The sequence below is a fragment of the Denticeps clupeoides genome, chromosome 9 (genome assembly GCF_900700375.1).
Source record: "Denticeps clupeoides chromosome 9, fDenClu1.1, whole genome shotgun sequence".
Classification (NCBI taxonomy): domain Eukaryota; kingdom Metazoa; phylum Chordata; class Actinopteri; order Clupeiformes; family Denticipitidae; genus Denticeps; species Denticeps clupeoides.
Genome location: NC_041715.1, coordinates 18,998,276 through 19,017,614, shown reverse-complemented (window position 1 = coordinate 19,017,614; position 19,339 = coordinate 18,998,276). Strand labels below are relative to the sequence as shown.

The 19,339-nt window shown below is 44.0% G+C and overlaps 1 protein-coding gene across 1 annotated transcript in view; it reads left to right on the top strand.

The window, feature by feature from the left end:
• Positions 1-19,339, top strand: part of vwa8 (von Willebrand factor A domain containing 8) — a 62,775-nt gene that overhangs the window by 30,691 nt on the left and 12,745 nt on the right. Inside the window, exons 25-39 of the mRNA XM_028990666.1 lie at positions 78-283; positions 2,949-3,100; positions 4,474-4,582; positions 4,669-4,807; positions 4,978-5,165; positions 6,617-6,736; positions 7,345-7,409; positions 7,500-7,625; positions 8,224-8,333; positions 8,703-8,857; positions 9,066-9,258; positions 9,349-9,430; positions 10,303-10,507; positions 17,634-17,742; positions 17,899-18,055. Of these exons, the coding sequence (XP_028846499.1) occupies positions 78-283; positions 2,949-3,100; positions 4,474-4,582; positions 4,669-4,807; positions 4,978-5,165; positions 6,617-6,736; positions 7,345-7,409; positions 7,500-7,625; positions 8,224-8,333; positions 8,703-8,857; positions 9,066-9,258; positions 9,349-9,430; positions 10,303-10,507; positions 17,634-17,742; positions 17,899-18,055 (2,116 nt within the window). The remainder of the gene's footprint in view (positions 1-77; positions 284-2,948; positions 3,101-4,473; positions 4,583-4,668; positions 4,808-4,977; positions 5,166-6,616; positions 6,737-7,344; positions 7,410-7,499; positions 7,626-8,223; positions 8,334-8,702; positions 8,858-9,065; positions 9,259-9,348; positions 9,431-10,302; positions 10,508-17,633; positions 17,743-17,898; positions 18,056-19,339) is intronic.

Genomic DNA, 19,339 nt, shown 5'->3' with positions numbered 1-19,339 from the left:
AAGATATTACTTATCTTCCTATTGGAGAAGGGAGGCTCTGTCTTTTCTATATAACCCTTGTTTTGCTGTTTTTGTAGGTGACATCTTCAGCTGCCATGCCGTGGACAACCCTAAGCCTCAGGCAGAGCTCGCCATGCTGAAACAATATGGGCCAGATGTTCCAGATGCTGTTCTTCACAAGCTGGTGGCTGCATTTGGTGAACTTCGAGCCATGGCAGACCTGGGCACCATCACATACCCTTACTCCACAAGGGAGGTGGTCAACATAGTCAAGCATCTACAGGTAGGAAAAGGACATCACAGAATCTCTCCAGTAATGTCAGATGTCCATGTTTCTATAATAAACCACATTAGAATGGGCATATCTGCCAGATTTACAGAAATAAACTGATATAAACAAGTATGGTCTGCTTGTTAGTTTTATGTATCTAGATGAGGTTAAACTAACTTCCAACTTTTTGTTGGCGTGTAACTGTTTTTGATACTGTTTTTTGTCAGACATGTAGGTATGGCACAATGTCCAAACCTTGGCTTCTGATTCACCTTTTTTTGCATCACCATAGGTTCGATACAATTGGATTATTAGCATTTAAATTCAATTCAATTCTGGTTGACAAACTTGTGAATCTGACAATCTAAAAAATATTTCCTTTGTCTTACATAGCGCCTCCAAAATATCCCCCAGAGCCCTAATGTTGTTCATTTGGAGGTTCCCCACTTTCAGAGGAGGTAACAGATATGCTGGGCTTGATAAATAATTGACAGTGAGTTGTCTGAGGCACCAAGGTTGCTTGGTCGAGAGGGATCGGGTGGGGTGGCTGCTGGCAGGGTGTGCTCTTATCCTGCCCACTCCCACACCGAAGCGACACGGCCAGACCATGCGACTATACCAGGCCTGATAGTCCTCCCTCTTTCTGATCTTATTTCCATCAATCACAGCAGCCTTGAGAGAGAGTGAGAGAGACGGGAACCACTGGGCCGTCAAATCAGATAATATCTTTTTCGTCTTAATGGGTATGTCCTAAGCATCAAGGCCAGGGTCTTCTACAGGCCTCCCCCCACTATAGCAAAAGCAGTATTCCTTCATTTCTTCAGCAGAAAATATCAGTTCCTTGGTGTCTCCTGGCGAGGTGTCTTCTGGCTGAAAGTCTGCGAGACTGATGGCACTCATTATACACATCATATTTATGGAGCAAGGCTATTCTAAATCATGCACTTTCCCCCCCTTCTTTCCAGGTGCTAGCAGGAGATGAGAGAATTTATGGCTCTTTCAAAATACTGGATCCTGGTCTCACATTAAATTGGCAGAACACATTAGAAACACAATGTTCCTATTTATATCCTCATGGTGGTTACAGACTGTGGAGGTGTTTGGAAGGGTCTGTCTGTCTTTTAATAAGCCGCCTGAAGCTCACATCCCTTGCTCACATCTCACACAGGATGCCGTATTGACGGGGGTCTCCCCCATCTCCCCCCTCTTTATTATGGATTGCTGTTTGCACACCCCCAAACCCCCCCATACGGCGTGAGAATTAGGATGTCTGTCACCCTTACTCTACATCTGCCTGATCAATACCCGTGAGGTGACAAATGGGTTTCCGCAACGATCAATTTGCTTCCTTCATCTCTTGGCTGCTGCAAGAAGGAGGCCCCAGGACAGGCAGGAACACCATTAGAAACCCCCCCCACACACACACACACACACAGATCAGCCGCTGGCCTGTGGGCGGCTCCAGAGGGAGCACACACATGCCTGCGTGTGTGAGATTGGAAGGGCTGCAGCACAAAGCAGCAGTGACAGTACACTAAATGTGTGAGTGTGTGTGTGTGTGTGTGTGTGTGAGTACACGTGTGTTTGAAGTACCTTGCATGTGAGTAATTTTTAAATCATTCTCCATAATGCACTTGTAAGAACTTGACATTTCAGCACAACACATTTTTTGAATGCTATATAAACCATAGCTGATGTCACCTTGACTAATGTCACATTGAATAGTTTACCTACCTGAATACATGAATAAAAGCACTCATAATCTACATTACCAGGTAGTGGTATAGTGATAAATAATCCAAAACTGGAATCATGATTTATAATTCCATGATCACACTGGCCCCCCCATCCAGCTGCTACACTTATAGGTAGCAGTGTAACAAAAAACAATTTACATTTCACTCACACTCATTTTCCATAGCCACTATTTCCATAGCCATCATAGGACATTGAGTGCAGTTTGGGGCGCCATTCAGATTCACAGCTACGGACAATTCACTGGGAGAGTGTTCAAACTCCTCACAACCACCTATTAACCCCATAACATACATTTACTGTAACATGTTATTGTATTTCGTTTAAATAATACAAATATAACAAAAAAACGATTTTCCGAAGATATAACGTGTTCACGAATGCGTCACATGCACTAAATCACTCATGTTCGTTAAATTAACTTGATTCCCAAATCATGGCCCAAAAATCTCACATTGAACCGAACCTGAATGTATCTTAACTGTTAGATGATTCTAGTGATTTAGAGAAACTGGTTGACTAGAGTAGCATTTAGTAGCATAGAGTACCAATCTGGACGAATGCCTATTTTTTAGGTGGTCAGGGCCTCAACAACAAGACTTAAATGTGAAATGAATCACTGTTGGAACCGACGTGGAAGGCCTGACCGCTCGGATCTGATTGCCACTGACCTAATTCGGAACTTGAACCAGGAGGAGAGGTTAGCAGCAGAAATTCTCCATCGCGCACTTCCGACATTCTGGCTCTGCACTCGCAGCTCTGGGAGGGGGAGAGGAGGTTGCCGCGGCGACCGAGGAGATCAGGCGTCGTTCCCTCAGTCTCGCGCAGCGGGAAGGAGGTGGTCTGGGCGGACAGAAATAAAGTGCAAATCTTGAGTGGAGAAATGACTTTTGCACTGTGCCTTCTTCTCACTTTCTCCTAGAAATTTCCAGACGAGGGGCTGGCCAATGTGGTTCGTAACGTGTTCGACTTTGACTCCTACAACAAGGATATGCGTGAGGTCCTGATCACGGCGTTGCACAAGCACGGCATTCCCATTGGGGCCAAGCCCACCAGCGTCCACCTGGCCAAGGAGTAAGAGCGCCACAGCTCCCAGCAGCACCAGCAGGGAACCACTAGTGCTATATCATGTGGGATAAGCAGCAGGAAGGAGTGGATATCCAGGTCATTTCGTTATGCTTATTCCTCAGGGAATGGGCTTTTAGTAACGCGTTGGAAACACACTTAAGGCGCCATGACCCATAATGCACGCTGCTACTTCTGTGCTCACTTGATTTAAAACCACTAAAGGCAGTCAGACGTGAAGTCCTGTGTTTACATATTTTACACACAGCACATGAAAAATGGGATCTTGGATGGTTATGGTTTTCCATTATGTGTCGGGATTGTCTTCCCTAATACATACCAGAGATCCATATCGGAAAATCCACCATAAGAAACACACCATATGTGACTGATAAGTAGTCTGTGTGAGATTTCACCCAACAATAAGCTAATAATAGCATTTTTATTGTTTTTCACCATTAAAATAGCTGCTATGTGGATTTTTAAAATGTCATATGATACTGTACAGATTCCTCTTCCAAATAAAGGAAAATGTTGTTTCTTCTCTAAGATGTCTTTGTCTCAGTTGTTTATTCGCAGATACAATGCCAGTGTGCATTTCAGCTGTGTTTCTCAACCACAACCTTTAGTTATAACCTTTAGTCATCTGGACATCTAAAGCTTAAAGGTGGATTTGTCCAATCAGATGAGACTTCGGAGACAGTCTCTTTGGACTATCCAGGCTTTAGTTTTCCAGGTATTTGAAAGCTTTGTGGGAATATGTCATTGAACAGGGAAGAAACAAAACATTTTCCTTTTCTTGTGAGGGGAAAATACTGTATGGTGCCAAAAGTAATCACGGAGCGCGACAAGTTAAGAGTCCCACCTGCAAAGGTTCTAGGGTCAGTGAGTGATGCGGTGTGTGGGAGCCACCGGGCTGCAGACGGCCTTGTGACTCAACAAGACCCTGTTGATTCCAAATCTTGTAGGGCAAGGGGTGGACAATGTGGGTTACCGTAAAACAACGTTTTAATATCACCCTCACTCACTAGCTGCTGGAGCCATTCCCAAGACACTGGCCACACACACACACACACTTACACCTATAATTCTAAAATATATATTATATAGGTTCTATACGGAAACGAAATACTTGTAGATGGTGGCAGATACACCATTTTGCTGGACAGACTCCTTATTGTTACAGCCTAAAAAAAGAATAAAAAATGAGCCACGTAAACTAAATAACAGGCATATGGACTGCATAATGTTTATTTTATATATGTATGTGTGCCTATATATTCTACTCCAGCCAGTTATTTCACTTTTCTGAAGGACTGAAAAAGGCAGTAACCGAGTATGCACAGGTGCTGTGGTAACCATGGTGACTACATCTCTCCCAGGTTACCACTGCCTGGCTGCAGGATGACAGGATACTGGACGACCAATCAGGCGGGCAATGCTCGCCGCAAACTACTGTGCCCTACCGAGTCTCACCGAATAGACATCAAGGTAGTACATCTTAAGGCATATTGTTGTTTCCCATTGCTTTTCTGTTTGGAAAGTGCTGATCGTGTGTGTGTGTGTGTGTGTTTTAGGGTCCTGCCTTCCTACGTGTACAGGGATATCCTGTTGAAAGGCATGAGGCCCGAGCTCTGAGCTTCACTGAGGAACAAGTCCACTGGCAGATCCCCATGACTGAGGTTAATATAGTCTGTGACATCACCACTGCGAAGGGTACGTCTCACTTGCAACTTACGCATTTTAACAGGGTGTGACCCCCATATCCTGTCCATGTACGCTTTTACTGTGGTCACTGAGGTATAAACTGCTTTGCCGTAGGCAGCATCTGACTCTAGTGCAGAAGTCTGTGTTTTTCACATTAATGAGGGTCTGGGATTTTCCAGATGCCATCTATGTGGCCACATGCAACCCAGTGTCCCTGTACGCCATGAGGGAGCGCACCAACACGCTGCACTGCATAGAGCTCTATGATGTCTTCCCGCGCACCATAAGTGGCGTGTGGCAGCCCTTTGTTACCGTGGCAGCGCTTGGCAACCCACTGGAAGGCCAGGTGGTGCTGCATGAGGAGCAGGTGAATGCACACACACACACTCTCTTCCTAAAATAGGTATAATAATGTGCTGTGACAATATCAAGATCAGACCAATCAGAATTCATTCTGAATCCAGTTCTGTTCTTTAAAGTGGGGAAACAGACTCCACTTCAAACATGAGATTTCAATTCATGTTTCACTGAATGAAACCCATTCAACAGGATTGAAAATACAGTAATGGGTCAATAACATTTTTGTCATTTTAATGTTTCACCTCTTCAGAAAGTTGACATTTTTAACAGTGGGCGTAAACCTGTTCAGATTCATTTGTAGCATTTTTGGAATTTTCTTGATTACAATCAAGATTTTTCATTCATTACTCAAGATGTAATATTATACATAGGCACTAGCCCATTCATTGGGAAATATGTATTAATATTTTAGCCTGTGAAATGTACACAAATATATATATATAATTTTATGATTTGAGCGTGGTACAGCTGTGCTTTGTTTGATTCAAAGGATTCATTAGCCTGATTCATTTTTATGACTTTTAAAAAGGTGAGAGCGGGTTCAGATCTGGGGAGAGTGGGTCAGAGTGGGTCTTGCGTTTTTTGTTTCTCCCACCGGAGGCCTGGCGGCGCTCGTCTCAGACGTGTTTACCGCTCTGCCTGCGTCGACTGGCCCACCTCACTTACCTAATAAGGTCCCAGAACCCGGTGCACATTGAGAAATTACAAGTGGCCTTCAGACTGGCAGCTGTTGCGAGTTAGAGAGAGGGAAGAGGAAACCTCTAAAAATACTTTCTTTGAAAGCCGAAAACAAAACAAAAAAAAAATGAAAAGAAAAGAAAGGGAGGGAAGAAAAGTGGATTCTTTATTATTTATGTCCTAAAGCACAGAATTCCAGACATCACGGGGGGGTCGCGCAGAGGTCATAGCTCTCTCGGTGCAGAAAAAAACAACGCTCGGCTTGGACGGCAAGGGCCGTGTTCCTGACGGCCTGCCAGAACCAGCACCAGAATTTATTCAGGAGTGACGCAAGGCCTGCTATAAATAGCCCGGGCGGCACGCGCTGTACGTCCCAGGGAACCATAAGGAAGCCATTAGGCTGCAATGGGGGGTAAGGCCCGACTCGCTCTGCCTGCCTTTCCCATAAAAGTAAATTTAAGTTCAAGCGGGTGCGTCATGAATGGCGGTTCTGCCTCGGCACGGCGTTTGGAACATTATCTTTTATCTCTGCCTCGGGTCTCAGTGGTTTTCGGCATTTCAGGTCTGAACATTACGGGGGTCTGGCTTGCGTTCTGCTCTGCATTTAGATAAAGCACGCTCTTTTAAGATAAGATTTAGTCTGATTCAAATTATTACCCATAAATCAGCAGCATGCCCCTTGGACTCCCCCCGGACTTCTCTACAAGAAGACCCCCCAACAGGAAAGTGTAATGCTGCAGAATAGTGCTCTCTCCTTTGAAACTCTCTGTCGTTCTCCAGAGTAACACGGTGCTCCACCTGGATCTGGTGACGGGGGCCGTGAGGAGACTCCTGCTCTCTCAGGACGGAGACGAGTCAGTCCGCAAGACCTCCAACTGGTGGAGCAGCAAAGAGGCACCGGTGAGGTGGCCTTTTATACTGCACATTAATACTCTGCTCAACTTTCTCATCTTTATATCAGCGGCAGGTGAACAGATGACATCGCTTTCCTAATACGAAGTGCTCGTCTTAGATTTAGGGTCTAGACCATCTGCCAGAGAGTGAATAATGAAAATTACTCTTGAAATGGGCTTGAACTTTAGTCTTTAGACTTTTCTGAATAACTTGTTGTTATGCCTTCATCATCAGCACATATAATAAAAGTATGAGAAGTATGAATTTGTTTATTTTACTCATCAGTGTAGATTTTTTCACATTTTTGGCATGTGGCATATGCAAATTTTTATGGTGCTCAGATTTAGCAAGAGGAAGTGCACTAGCGATGCCTGTTGAGGATCGAACAAATAACTAGCCGCCATTTATTTGTGCTGCCAATTTTATTAGAACTAATTTTATTAGATCCAATATTCATGCATTGCACTGAAAGATTGTATACATCATTTTACGAAACATGTTTTCATAGAAATATTTTGTATATTTTTCGTTATTCCTGCACATTTTGATTGTGCTGTATGGGCTTTGCAGCTTTGTTGTGTGTTTTTTACGACTCTTCAACTGCTCCCCCATAGCCAGTTTACAGAATGTGCCGTGACTTTGCCCAGAAGAACTGGCTTCTATTCTACAAGGAAGATGGGTGAGATAAGCCCGCAGTTTTACGTGCAGTGACCTTTGCCCCCATGCTGGAGGAATGCCATGTAACTCCCAGCCCGTGTCGTGTTGGCAGGAGTCAGCTGGACGTCCTGGATGTGCTCGAGGGCCACGTCCACACCATCACCCTTCCCATCAATCTTAAATCCGTGTTCCTGGTGGCTGAGGACCGCTGGCTGCTCATCGAGAACAAGACAGACAAGTATGTTCTCTGCCCCCCCCCACAGCAAGAAGAGCACCAGGGGGTAACCTCCATGTCCATCAGGGTGGTCATCTGCATGACGAAGCTGTGAATCTGATCATCTTTGACATGTAGACTTGATTTAGTTTGTTAAAGATGGAAAAAGATCTTGCCTTGGTGGTAAAAAAATTAGGCATATTTTACTCCCCGCTCACCTGACGGAGGAGAAATTATTACAAAATGAATAAGAAATAGTCAAAGTTCTAATAGTTGCAAAAGGTTTTCCAATAATCAATGATGATTTTCAACGAGTCTGCTTCTTTAGCCACCAGCCCACCACTGCCCTCCAGTGTTGATGGACGTTATATTAGTGAACTCAGTGTTCCTTTGGAAATGTCTACATGTTCCATTCTTTTCCAGATACCATAGTCATTTACAACATTGGACAGGATTTGTGAATGTTTTGATGCTACTGAAATGTGTAAACCATTTTTAAATAATCCTGAACTTTTGAAGAGAACTCTATAGACTGTCCTTGCAGGTAGTTTTTTGTTGTATATGCTGTACATGTTATGTGGAGGCAAGTTGAATGAAGTTGTGATGGCGTGCTGTCGTTCAGGAAGTTCCTTTTGACCAAGCCCATGCACATGGGAGCCGAGGACTCTGGGGTGTGTCAGCTGCACTCCATCAGTGAGGACGCTGTCAGCGCTGGCTTTGGCCTGAGCTCAGGTATGCATTGTTGCTCAGCCTGACCTGCGCTAAATCATGAGATGGACAACACACCCATGTGAACATTTTGTGTCTCAGTGTAATCTGGGGAAACAGGAGTTGTGCTCTGCATGCAGTGTTGGGCTCTCTCACTGCCAAGGGATTACAATATCCAAAGTAGTAAGAACTTTGAAGATCTGTAGAGGACGTCACCTCATTCTCCACTGTATGAGAACTTCTGGCTTAACAGTTCAATTCACAATCACTTCACTTTCACTTTCACTTCGGTTGTTAACTTTTGGCCATGCTGTCATACTAGCTCTTGGGGCTTCAAACAGATGTATGAGTTCAAAATTTATGGACATGTCCCGGATTGTCTCTTGTCCTCAGGGACGGAGGCCAGCGCCCCACAGGACGTTTCCAGCGACCAGCTCCCCCCTGAGAACCTGAGCACCGCCCTTGGCCAGAAGATCGTCTCACCCAACCGTGTCCTGTGTGACCCAGACTCTTACGCCAAGGTCATCGTGGGTTTCCCCGACCTCATGGTGAGTCTGTGCAGGTTCAGACTTTGCTTAATTATTACAGTGAGGAAAGGTTTTTTGGTTACATGTTGACACGTTTTCTTTATCAATGTCAGCTACATTTGCCGAATGAACCTGTCATACCGAGTTGAGTACATAGTCTGTGTTTTCTAGGATAGGATCTATTTGTGGTGTAGTGTTGCTGTGTATAACGTCCTTTTACTTCTGACAGTCCCCAAATGAGGTCTACACATTCAAAAGAGAAGCCCGTCTGACCGAGGGTCGGGGTCCGGACATGTTCTTTGGTGCGACCCGGCGCACTGGTCCAGCTAAGCGGGTGAACTGCGTTAACCTGCTGGCAGCCAACCAGGTGGTGCGAGCACTTCCACCATCGGAAGTTCCTCTGGCCAAGATCTACCCGGCAGGTAAAGCATCTTACAGACTCAGGTTTATGTGAACAGGATCTTATTTACTCGTTCATATTTGTTTAATCTGTGTTATATTTCGTGTCACAGAAATTACTCCACCCATGACTGCTGCTTACCTTGAGGTGTCTGACCTTAACTCCAAAAAGGTCAAATATATTCCAGTCCCAAGGTAAATGACCAGCTTAGTATGGCTAAATGTATTTTTATGCTTGGTTTAAAGGTTCCCTTTCCTTCAGTACCTTACCTTCTTTCCTTATGTTAATAATGGGTCTCTTGCGCCTCCCTCTGTTCAGCTGTGGAACTGACACTTAATGAAACTTAATAAAAGTAAAGATTTTTTTTCTGCCTGAAATGTTCTATTGTTTTATGTAAATAAAATTCATATATATTTTTGCCGTATGTTTAGTTGTATATGTAAAACATTTCTTATGTTCAGTTTTAAGTTCCTTTTTATGTAAACATTCAGATATAATTTATACTTCAATGTGTTTGTTAATTGCAAAAAATGCAAATTATTATCTTTTTAATTAAATTCTGAAGAATAAGTAATACTAATCCTGTAAAAATCTACAGGATACTATTAGGTTGTCTGTGATTATGGTGGGATTTATTATTATTGATTATGTGTGAGTATTCAAGTTAACATGCATGGTAGCTTATTTTGTGTCAAAATGACACAGAAACAGAAAGCGGTGCAATAAACACGCAGGCCACTGTTATTTAACCAGGTGGTAAGTGTGGGACTTGTTTGCTAGTGGAAGCTGATACAATGCATCCTCATGGTAGATTGGAGTGAATGGGGCAAATAAATAGGGTAGTCTCTTCTTCAAAGCTTTTATCTATTCACATAAATCCTTACACTAGCGAAAACCCCAATGCTGTGCTTAGCTCAAGGTAAAAAATGTGTTATTAATAGCAGCACAATGCATATTGTACAATCCTAACTATTCAGATATAGGCAGCGTTGCGAAACACAAACAAATGCCAACGTAGTAAATTTTGGATGGCCGCAGATTTACTTGATCTCCCGTATGTTTGCAGGTCATCCTCTATTTCCCCTTACACTGCATGGATCTCTAAGGTGTCTGACACAGATGTGCTGCTCGCCCCCATGGGCAGTGGAGGGGTGGTGACTGTGGACATGGGCGGCTATGTGCGCCTGTGGGAGACTGGACTAGACAGCTTACAGCGTTCGCTGCTGGAGTGGAGGAACATGATCGGCTCTGAGGATGGCCGTCCAGTGCAGGTAAAACTAGTTCACGCACAAGTGTTGAATTCACTATTTTTTGTAATACGCTGAGACATAGTCTGGTGTACACTTGGATCTCTGCAAATTTAAAAATAGATATTTTCAAAATATATATATAATAAAAAATACATTTTTAAATCCTGGAAGTAGGTTTTTTATCACTTATTGTCTATTTCAGCCCATTTTAGTTGCAGTTGTGAAAGATAATCAGTTCATATTGGAATAGAAATACCACCTTTGTATAGTGTGATTGTATTTCCTGTATTCATTCACCTTCATAATGGTTCCTGAGGAAGTATTGGCTATGAAATTGCAAATGTATATATTCTCCCTTGCATATTAAATAGAACCTCTGAAGTTCTTAATGTAGTACTGTCAACAACCATATGGTGGGGCACTTCATCAAGTCAACAAATCAAGTTTAATGTAACTAATTTTGCCTGTGTGCTGTTTATATTTTATCTTATATAAAAATATATTGTTATCATTGTTTCCAAATCAAAAGATTTTAATTTTCAAATATACACATAGTGTGGATGTGCTAAAGCCAGCCTGTACTCAGACTTACATTTTTGATTTAAAGCATTTATCAGACGCCCTTATCCAGAGCGACTTACAATCAGTTGTTACAGGGACAGTCCCCCCCTGGAGACACTCAGGGTTAAGTGTCTTGCTCAGGGACACAATGGTAGTAAGTGGGATTTGAACCCGGGTCTTCTGGTTCATAGGCGAGTGTGTTACCCACTAGGCCACTACCACCCTACACTTTAATATGATTGATTGCCAGGCAGCTTGCACCACTCTTCAAACTATTTTCTGGAGACGTGCGCAGGCGAGTCCAGGATGTTGTGTGTGCATGGGAGTCGCCAGGTCGAGGCGTGAAACTCTGCTCGTGTTTTGTTCGTGGCCATGGGCAGGTTGTGTTAAGAGCCATAGGTACACACCAGACCCAGGGCAGGCGGCCTAGATTCCACAGAGCAGGAGGTCCCGTTTGAATAGCACACACACAGACCTTTCATTTTTACATCAAATATTTGCCCGGATATCCAGAGTGGACATATTCACAAAGGCCTTTAAAGTCCCTGTGTGTTTTATATGTTGTGGTGAGGGCTTTAGGATATCCAGCACATCTCTCACACACTCATCACACACCTACACAACACACATTTCACTTTTCAGACAGGAATTGTTTTCCATGACATTTTTACAATAGTGACGTGAAGTAATACATATATTCATACCGTAACAGTAAAACTCAGGACATCCCTGAGCCACGCAGAGAGAATTCAGTCCTCTCGTGGTTCCTTTATTCACAGTTGAGGGTCCCTTCAGTATGGCTTAATTTGATGTCACTCTGTAGAAAATTGTCTGCAGCGTGTGATTCATGTGCAATCTCAAATTTCGTTCTTAATTTTGAGAAGGTCTTCCATTACTGTCATCGAATAGGAAAAGTGTTTAGTTATTATTTGGCACCCCTGAGTAAAGTGGGTTTGGACAGTCATTAGCGCAGTGTGCCTGTGATCTGAATGGGTGGGTGGGGGGTGGCGGTTGTGTGTTAATTGTCTTCGGGGCGTAATCTGTACCTCACCTGTCTGATTGATGTCTGAGTGGGTCCACCCCCACCCAAACAACACATTCCAGCAAAAGGGAGGACGACCAGAGGCCTTTGGGCCTTTCGCTGGCCTGCATGCCCAGTGTCTCTGTCTGTTTATGTCTCTCCAAGGCACTTAAGTCCTCCCCATTCTCTGCAGAACCTCACAGACATCTTTCAATCTTTATTTAAAAAACCTTTTCATCCATTTATAATGACATACAATAAATACTAGAAAAATAAACAACAACTATTTATATATATTTTTATATATATATATTTTTATAATTATTAACAATATTATTATACTATATATATATATTTTTATAATTATTAACAATATTATTTTTCAGAAGATTTTAATTAACCTGCAGTCTGTAAATAAATAAAGCTATTTCTGGTTGAATTATAATACTATACTACTAAATGAATACTAAACTACTGTAAATCCATTTTATTAAAACCACATTAAAACCCTCATTCTTTTGGAATAAAGAATAACCTGTTGAGGCTTGATGCCCCGGTCTGTCGCTGTTTAAATGCCAACGATGGGAATCAGGCCCTCTGGACACTGGAATGGGAGGGGGACGACATGATGACGCCCCTGAGGCCCAGACAGACACCAGCGGGTCACAGTGTGGGACCCCCATCTCTCAATGGCTCCATTATGGGTCATCATGAGCTGTCATCCCTCTTTCCGTGTGTCACTGGAAACCCCTCCTGCCTGGCACTAGTTAAAGGACCGTTGCTGTGGCACCGGTCGTTCCTCTTTATCATTACATCACAACTTTCTGTTCCATTCCAGCACAGCAAACAATGTAATAAAGGAGCAGAGGAATAATTATGCCAGTTCAGCGGTTCTGTCCTGAGGCTAAAACACCGTGACACAACGTCTACGCGTTCCTGTTTGACCAGAAGATTTACACCGGCTCAGCGCTGATCCACAGTTAATCCTGTGAGTGAGCGTTCCCGTAACCGTACGTGTCCACCTCCCGCTCCCCGCTGGCCCTGTGGTGCGGTCAGGTTCTGCCAGGTGAAACCTGAGCCCCGCGTCAGATAGGAAGTGACCCGCCGGACTGATTCGGTCACAGGGATTACAGACAGACAGACAGACAGACAGGCCGAGTCATTGTGGCAGTGAAGAGGCGCGCGGGGGGAATACAGGAGCAATTCTCAACGTGTGATGACATCATTATTTTTAGTCTTTGTTTCAACACAACAGATTTCTGCTAAAGACTCTTACTCACACGGTCAACTAACTCTGCACACTTCCTTTTTTGGGGAAGTCATTTGTGGAGAACGTGGAGTCCTTGTGACCACACTGTCACTGTGTGTTATTTTCGATTTGGTGGTGCTGTGTGGTAAAAATGGAAGTTGAATCAAAGTTCAAACCACATTACATTCATGTGACCTTGCATGTTCTCATCAAGCACTGCGAGAAACAGGCCCATCTACAGCCCCTCATAATCATTAATTATGTGGTATTTATATATATGAAAATATCAGTCCAGAATTATTAAGTAACCAAAATGTCAAAAGCCACGACATTGGTATTTTTCATATATATGCTCCATGAAATGGCCAATAACTTGATAATATCTTAAAATTGTCACCATAAATTCAGTTGTGTAAATCCAGGCTCACATAAAGACAAGACTAAAATAGTAGCAAAAATGAGGAAACGACCAAACTTTATCATCCAGCCTCCAAGGCATCATAGTGCATGGAATGTCCGCAGGATCATTAGATCTGGCGAGGGTGTAGGACATTAGCTTTTTTGGATGGAAGTCAGGGATTACCGGATTATTATCTGGCCAGGGTGGCCAGCACTGAGCGGAGGGACGAGTCCTCTCTGCTCTGCCGGGGCATTCCAGCCGCCGTCTGCAGATGCGTTGCTCTGATCGGGTGGGATCGTCTCCTCTCGGTAGTGGGAGGTATGTGGAGAATGCATGTTGGGGGGGGGGCTGTAACTAGAGACCGGGGGTCATCTCCTGACACACGCGACTCCTTATGACACCGGAGTCGTCACCTGTGTCCTGCTGTCCTCAGCATCAGCTTACTCCGTACATTCTTTAGTACTTCATTTTAAAACATCTTTTTGTTGCAGACTTGCTCTCTAGCAGCTGAGTAAATACGTGCAGTTTACACTCCAGTTGCGGGTGCAGTCGCTTTCAATTTGCCTCTTAACAACGTGACAGATTTACCCCAGACGTGAGATATTTATTCTGTCCCATTTCCCAGTCTTCCTGGACGTGTGTTAAAGTACATAAAGTACTGCCCCACAATGCACTGGGTTACTTCCACGCACCATCTGAACTCTCTTCCTGGAAATGTCGCCGGCTTTACGACCGACAGAAGAAAGTTAACCCCAAAGTTCACTATGTAATATGAACCTAGCATGGACAGCATGCACTGACCCTGCTGGTGATTTTATGCTTATCAAGATAAACGAGGGACCTCTTGATGTGGGACATTGGCTGTGGCCAGTGGCTGGGTTAAATGCAACAATTCAATAAAATACTTAAAAATAGCTGGCAAGAAATCAATTAGCCATTAGTTGCTCTGTGTCATTTATGTTATCCCTTGCACTGCTGACTTGCATGATCAACTAATCGATTAATGGATTAAAGCGACTAATCGGTCATTTTTATAATGGCCACTTTCGGTTTGGCAATAAATCGTGCACTAGGTAGTGACTGTGCTGAGAGGTATCATTACGAAGGCGCGTCTTGCTGTCTGTGGGTGAAATTGCTTCCCTCTGGATGGGGTGTGTGGGGTTCAGTGGGGGGTCCGCAGCTGACAGCCGCCGCCGTCTCAGCAGGGCTAGATGGGAGATTTCCAGTCAGGTGAAATGAAACTCATTCTGCGCATTCCAGCCAGGGCATGAGGGACTGCAGCCCCTCCGCTCTCTTCTTCTCCCGTCTCCTGGCCCAGCTGTTGTCTGGCCTACTTCGCAAAAGATTTTGAGGCCCTTGGGGGGCATTTCACCCGCCTTGTCGCATTATTACCACACTGTGTAACATTAGGCGTTTATTGTGCATTTTTCACCACGTTCCCTGCGGTCACTGTTGCTGATGTTCCATTGCCGGATCCAGCTCCTCGGCAGACACGTCAGCCCCTTCATCACAGTCCTAATGCGCAGCAGCTCTGGCCGGCCTGAGCTGCTGACCACCCAGACCTGCAGCTCTTCTTGGACTGGACGTTTCTGTGGCTCTGATAATATTTCCTGCCAAATCTTCCCCTGAATGAAGACACTCTGATTCCCGCGTCCCCTCGAGCCCTCCTACAGTGAGGCAAAAAATTTGTATTTGGCAGCCACGATTGTGCAAGTTGTCCCACTTAAAAGATGAGAGAGGTCTGTGATTTTCATCATAGGTTCACTTCAACTGTGAGAAACAGAATGTAAAAAAATCACATTGTAATCACATTTAAAGAATTTATTTGTATAATGGTGCAGAAAATAAGTATTTAGCACCTACAAACTAACAAGAATTCAACTTCTTCTTTAAGAAGGGCTTCTATCTTTAACTCTTTACCTGTATTAATGGCGCCTGTTTGAACTCGTTATCTGTATAAAAGACACCTGTCCACACCTTCAAACAGTCACACTCCAGCCTGCACCACGTCCAAGACCAGAGAGCTGTCCAAGGACACCAGGGACAAGACTGACTTGTCCCAGTCTTGTACAGGTGTACAGTCTACAATAGGAAAGCAGCTTGGTGAAAAGAGATCAACTGTTGGAGCAATTATTAGAAAATAGGTTCATTGACCATCTCCCTCTACCTGAGATCTCACCTCATGGGGGACAAATGATCTTGAGAACGGTGAGGAGACAGCCCAGAACTACACGGGGGGGAAATTGGTCAATGACCTAAAGAGACCTGAGGCCACAGTAACAAAGTTACTATTAGTAACACACCACGTCATCATGGATTAAAATCCTGCAGCGCTCAAACGTCCCCCTGCTTAAGGCAGCACATGTCCAGGCCCGTCTACAGTTCATCTGGATGATCCAGAGGAGGGTTGGGAGAATGTCATGTGGTCAGATGAGGACAAAATAAACACCATACCCACTGTGTAGCATGGAGGTAAACAATTATGCTTTAGGGCTGTTTTTATAAATTAAGGAAAGGATGAATGGGGCAAAGGAATGGCTACAAGGATCTAGAGTGGCTTTAGCCAGTCTCCATACCTCAGTCCAGTAGAGAATCTGTGTCAAACGACAGTCCCAAAACATCACAACTCTTGAGAAGATCTGCATGGAAGAATGGGCCCAAACACAAGCTATAGTGTGTGCAAACCTGGTGAGGACCTACAGGAAACGTTTGACCTCTGTCATTGCTGGTTACATACACAGGATTCAGGTGGAATTTTCTGCACCATTATACAAATACATTGTTTTACATTTAGTCTCTCACAGTTGAAGTGTACCTATGATGAAAATTACAGACCTCTCTCGTGTTTTAAAGTGGGACAACTTGCACTACCAGTCGCTGCCAAATTTTTATTTGTACCACTGTATTTTCAGTCCATTATGTCATAGTCAATTTTTGTTCAGTGTTTTTTGACGACTTTGTTTTTATCACTTCATAAGGGATCATTACGACACTTAAAGGCCGTAAAATGACTTAACTGCTTGTAATTGGTTTACTATTGTACCACAGGGGAGGAAGGTGGGGGGGATTTGTGAGTGAGGTATTTGCATCTGTAGATTTGTATCTTGGCAGTGGCTCTGCAAATATTTGTTAGGGCATCTGATGGATTATGTTTCAGGAGACCCCCGTTTACAGCAGCATGACCCCTTTTCCTGAATGTAAAAACTCTACCAAATGATGGATGGTGAAAGTGTGTGTTGAGGGTTAAATTTAGTTGGAGGTCAGACTGTGTTATGTGCATTTTCCTTACCAATATGTACAGGTGCTATTTGTTACATAGAACAACACAGCCTAACATTTCAGTAAAAGTAATGGTATTTACAAGAATGTTTGAGTAGATACAGTTCTAATATATTAATGATACATTTGATTAATTTGTCGCTAAAGGAACGTTTAAACCCAGGCAGGGTTATGTGAATACCTGGTTAATCTTCACACACTGACCACCTTAACCAAGAATACGTGTCTAATAATTTTCTCCAGACTCAACACGTCAACACTCAAGTCTGCCTGTCTTCATGCACCAGATAAATCATAAAAGCTGCTGCTCCCCCACTGAAGGGTGGGGCACCTACAAGATAGTGTGAAATTTGCCCAACTGTTTTTCAGCATGACTCAGCACCCAGTGGTCCATCAACTCTTGCTGACTATACATTTCAGAACATTTCTGAAACTTTAAGCAAGTGAGACCCATTCCTGTCAAATGATGTTAGTGCTTCCTGTTATTCCTCCAATTATTACTACATTTTTACTTAGATTACAATTATATACATCTATCTACAGTTATAGCTATATACAGTCTAGAGCATTATTCTACTCAGTGAAGGGTCCAAATCACTCCACAAATTTACATTAAAAAAATTCTTCCTTTTATCAGATCACCGTTCAAAGGGACAGTGGTCAGGATGTAAGCTCCCCAAAACACGGCAAGGTTGACCCCAACAATGCACCTCATGTTGGGGGGAACCAGTGGGCAGGAGGAACAGGTAGGTGTTACTTCATGCAGGTGTCAGGAAACTGATGTTTGCAAAAAATGTTATTGTGGAAAAATCATTTAAAGATAAAGAATATTTATTTGTTTGTCTGTGAGGATCCAGCCAGTTGTGGATGATGTGACTCTAGTTGCCTGTTTTGGCCTGTAGGGGGCAGGGACACTGCAGGGCTGGGCGGTAAAGGAGGCCCCTACCGTCTGGATGCGGGGCACACGGTGTACCAGATCTCCCAGGCGGAGAAGGACTCAGTGCCTGAAGATGTGAAGAGAGCTGCGAGGGAGATGGGCGAGAAGGCCTTCAAACAGAGGTACCATCTCCTGATACCCCACCTGACACAACTTCCCCCAAAACATGCATTCCTGCTCTTCAGTTCTTACCTCCTGCACACATTATAAAGGAACATTCCAAGTCAGTCGGACAGGCAGGTGAATTGTGAGTTGTTAGAAAGTGTGTTGTCCTGCCAGGTACATCGGGAAAGGAAGGGAAGGGAGGAGAAGTTCTGACCTCCAGCTTCACCCCTCACACCACATATAGCAATCCCAAATATGCAATGGCAGTGGGTGCAATGAATGCTGCAATTCACAAGCCATGGAGAGACTGTGTGTATGTGTGTGTGTGTGTGTGTGTGTGTGTGAGAGAGAGCAAGGTCCTGCTCCTCCAGCTGCAGATATGAAGGCCCTCTCTGTTCTCCCCTCTGGACTTCCTGTTCCCTATGTTTTGCTCTAATGCTGAACATTGATCTCAGTGAGGCTACTGCCGTCAGCACCCGCCTCCACCTGCTGCTGCAACAGAGTGCCACCTCCATCTGGCACATGATAGTCACATGCATGGGTAAAATGACACAAACATACGTGTGCACACCTAGAGATGGGGCAGTGGTGGCCTTATGGATTAGGAAGCGGCCCTGTAATCGGAAGGTTGCAGCTCTAAATGCCGAACTCCCATGGTGCCACTGAGCAAAGCACCATCCCCATACACTGCTCCCAAGGGTGATGGGTTAAATGCAGAGGACACGTTTCATTGTGTCACCATATGCTGTGCTGCAGTGTTTAACAATGACAATCACTTCTCTTTCAATTTCACAAAAACTGCCCCCAGCTCTGACCTTGTAGAACCTTGGAAACTTTGTCCAGGTTTGATCACCTTACTTCTAAGGAGGTACCTCATGTACCTAAAGGACATTGCTGGTTTTGGTTATTCCACAATGACCTATAAGAACATTTCCTGGCTTGTTTGGCCTTCAGCAAAAGAGACTATACAGCAGTCTAATAGGTCTAGGTGTACGTCAGTCAGAACAATCTTGCCTCCAATCTCTCAAATGCCTCGGGTATCCATGACCTTGTCTCCAGATCACTTCCTTGTAACAATTTTAGGTTGGTACGAAGACCTCAGAAGACCTGCTCTAATTAAAGATGCTCTGCTATTATTCACTCAGTGATTCACTGTCCGATCACTTCAACTTCATCCATAAACATACGGACGTTTTTTATACTTATTTTTTACATCAGATGGAAGCATGCATCTAGTCAAGCGTGATGGGCCGACCACCTCCCCCAGGTTAAGTCGTGGAGAGATCCTTACAGACAGCGTG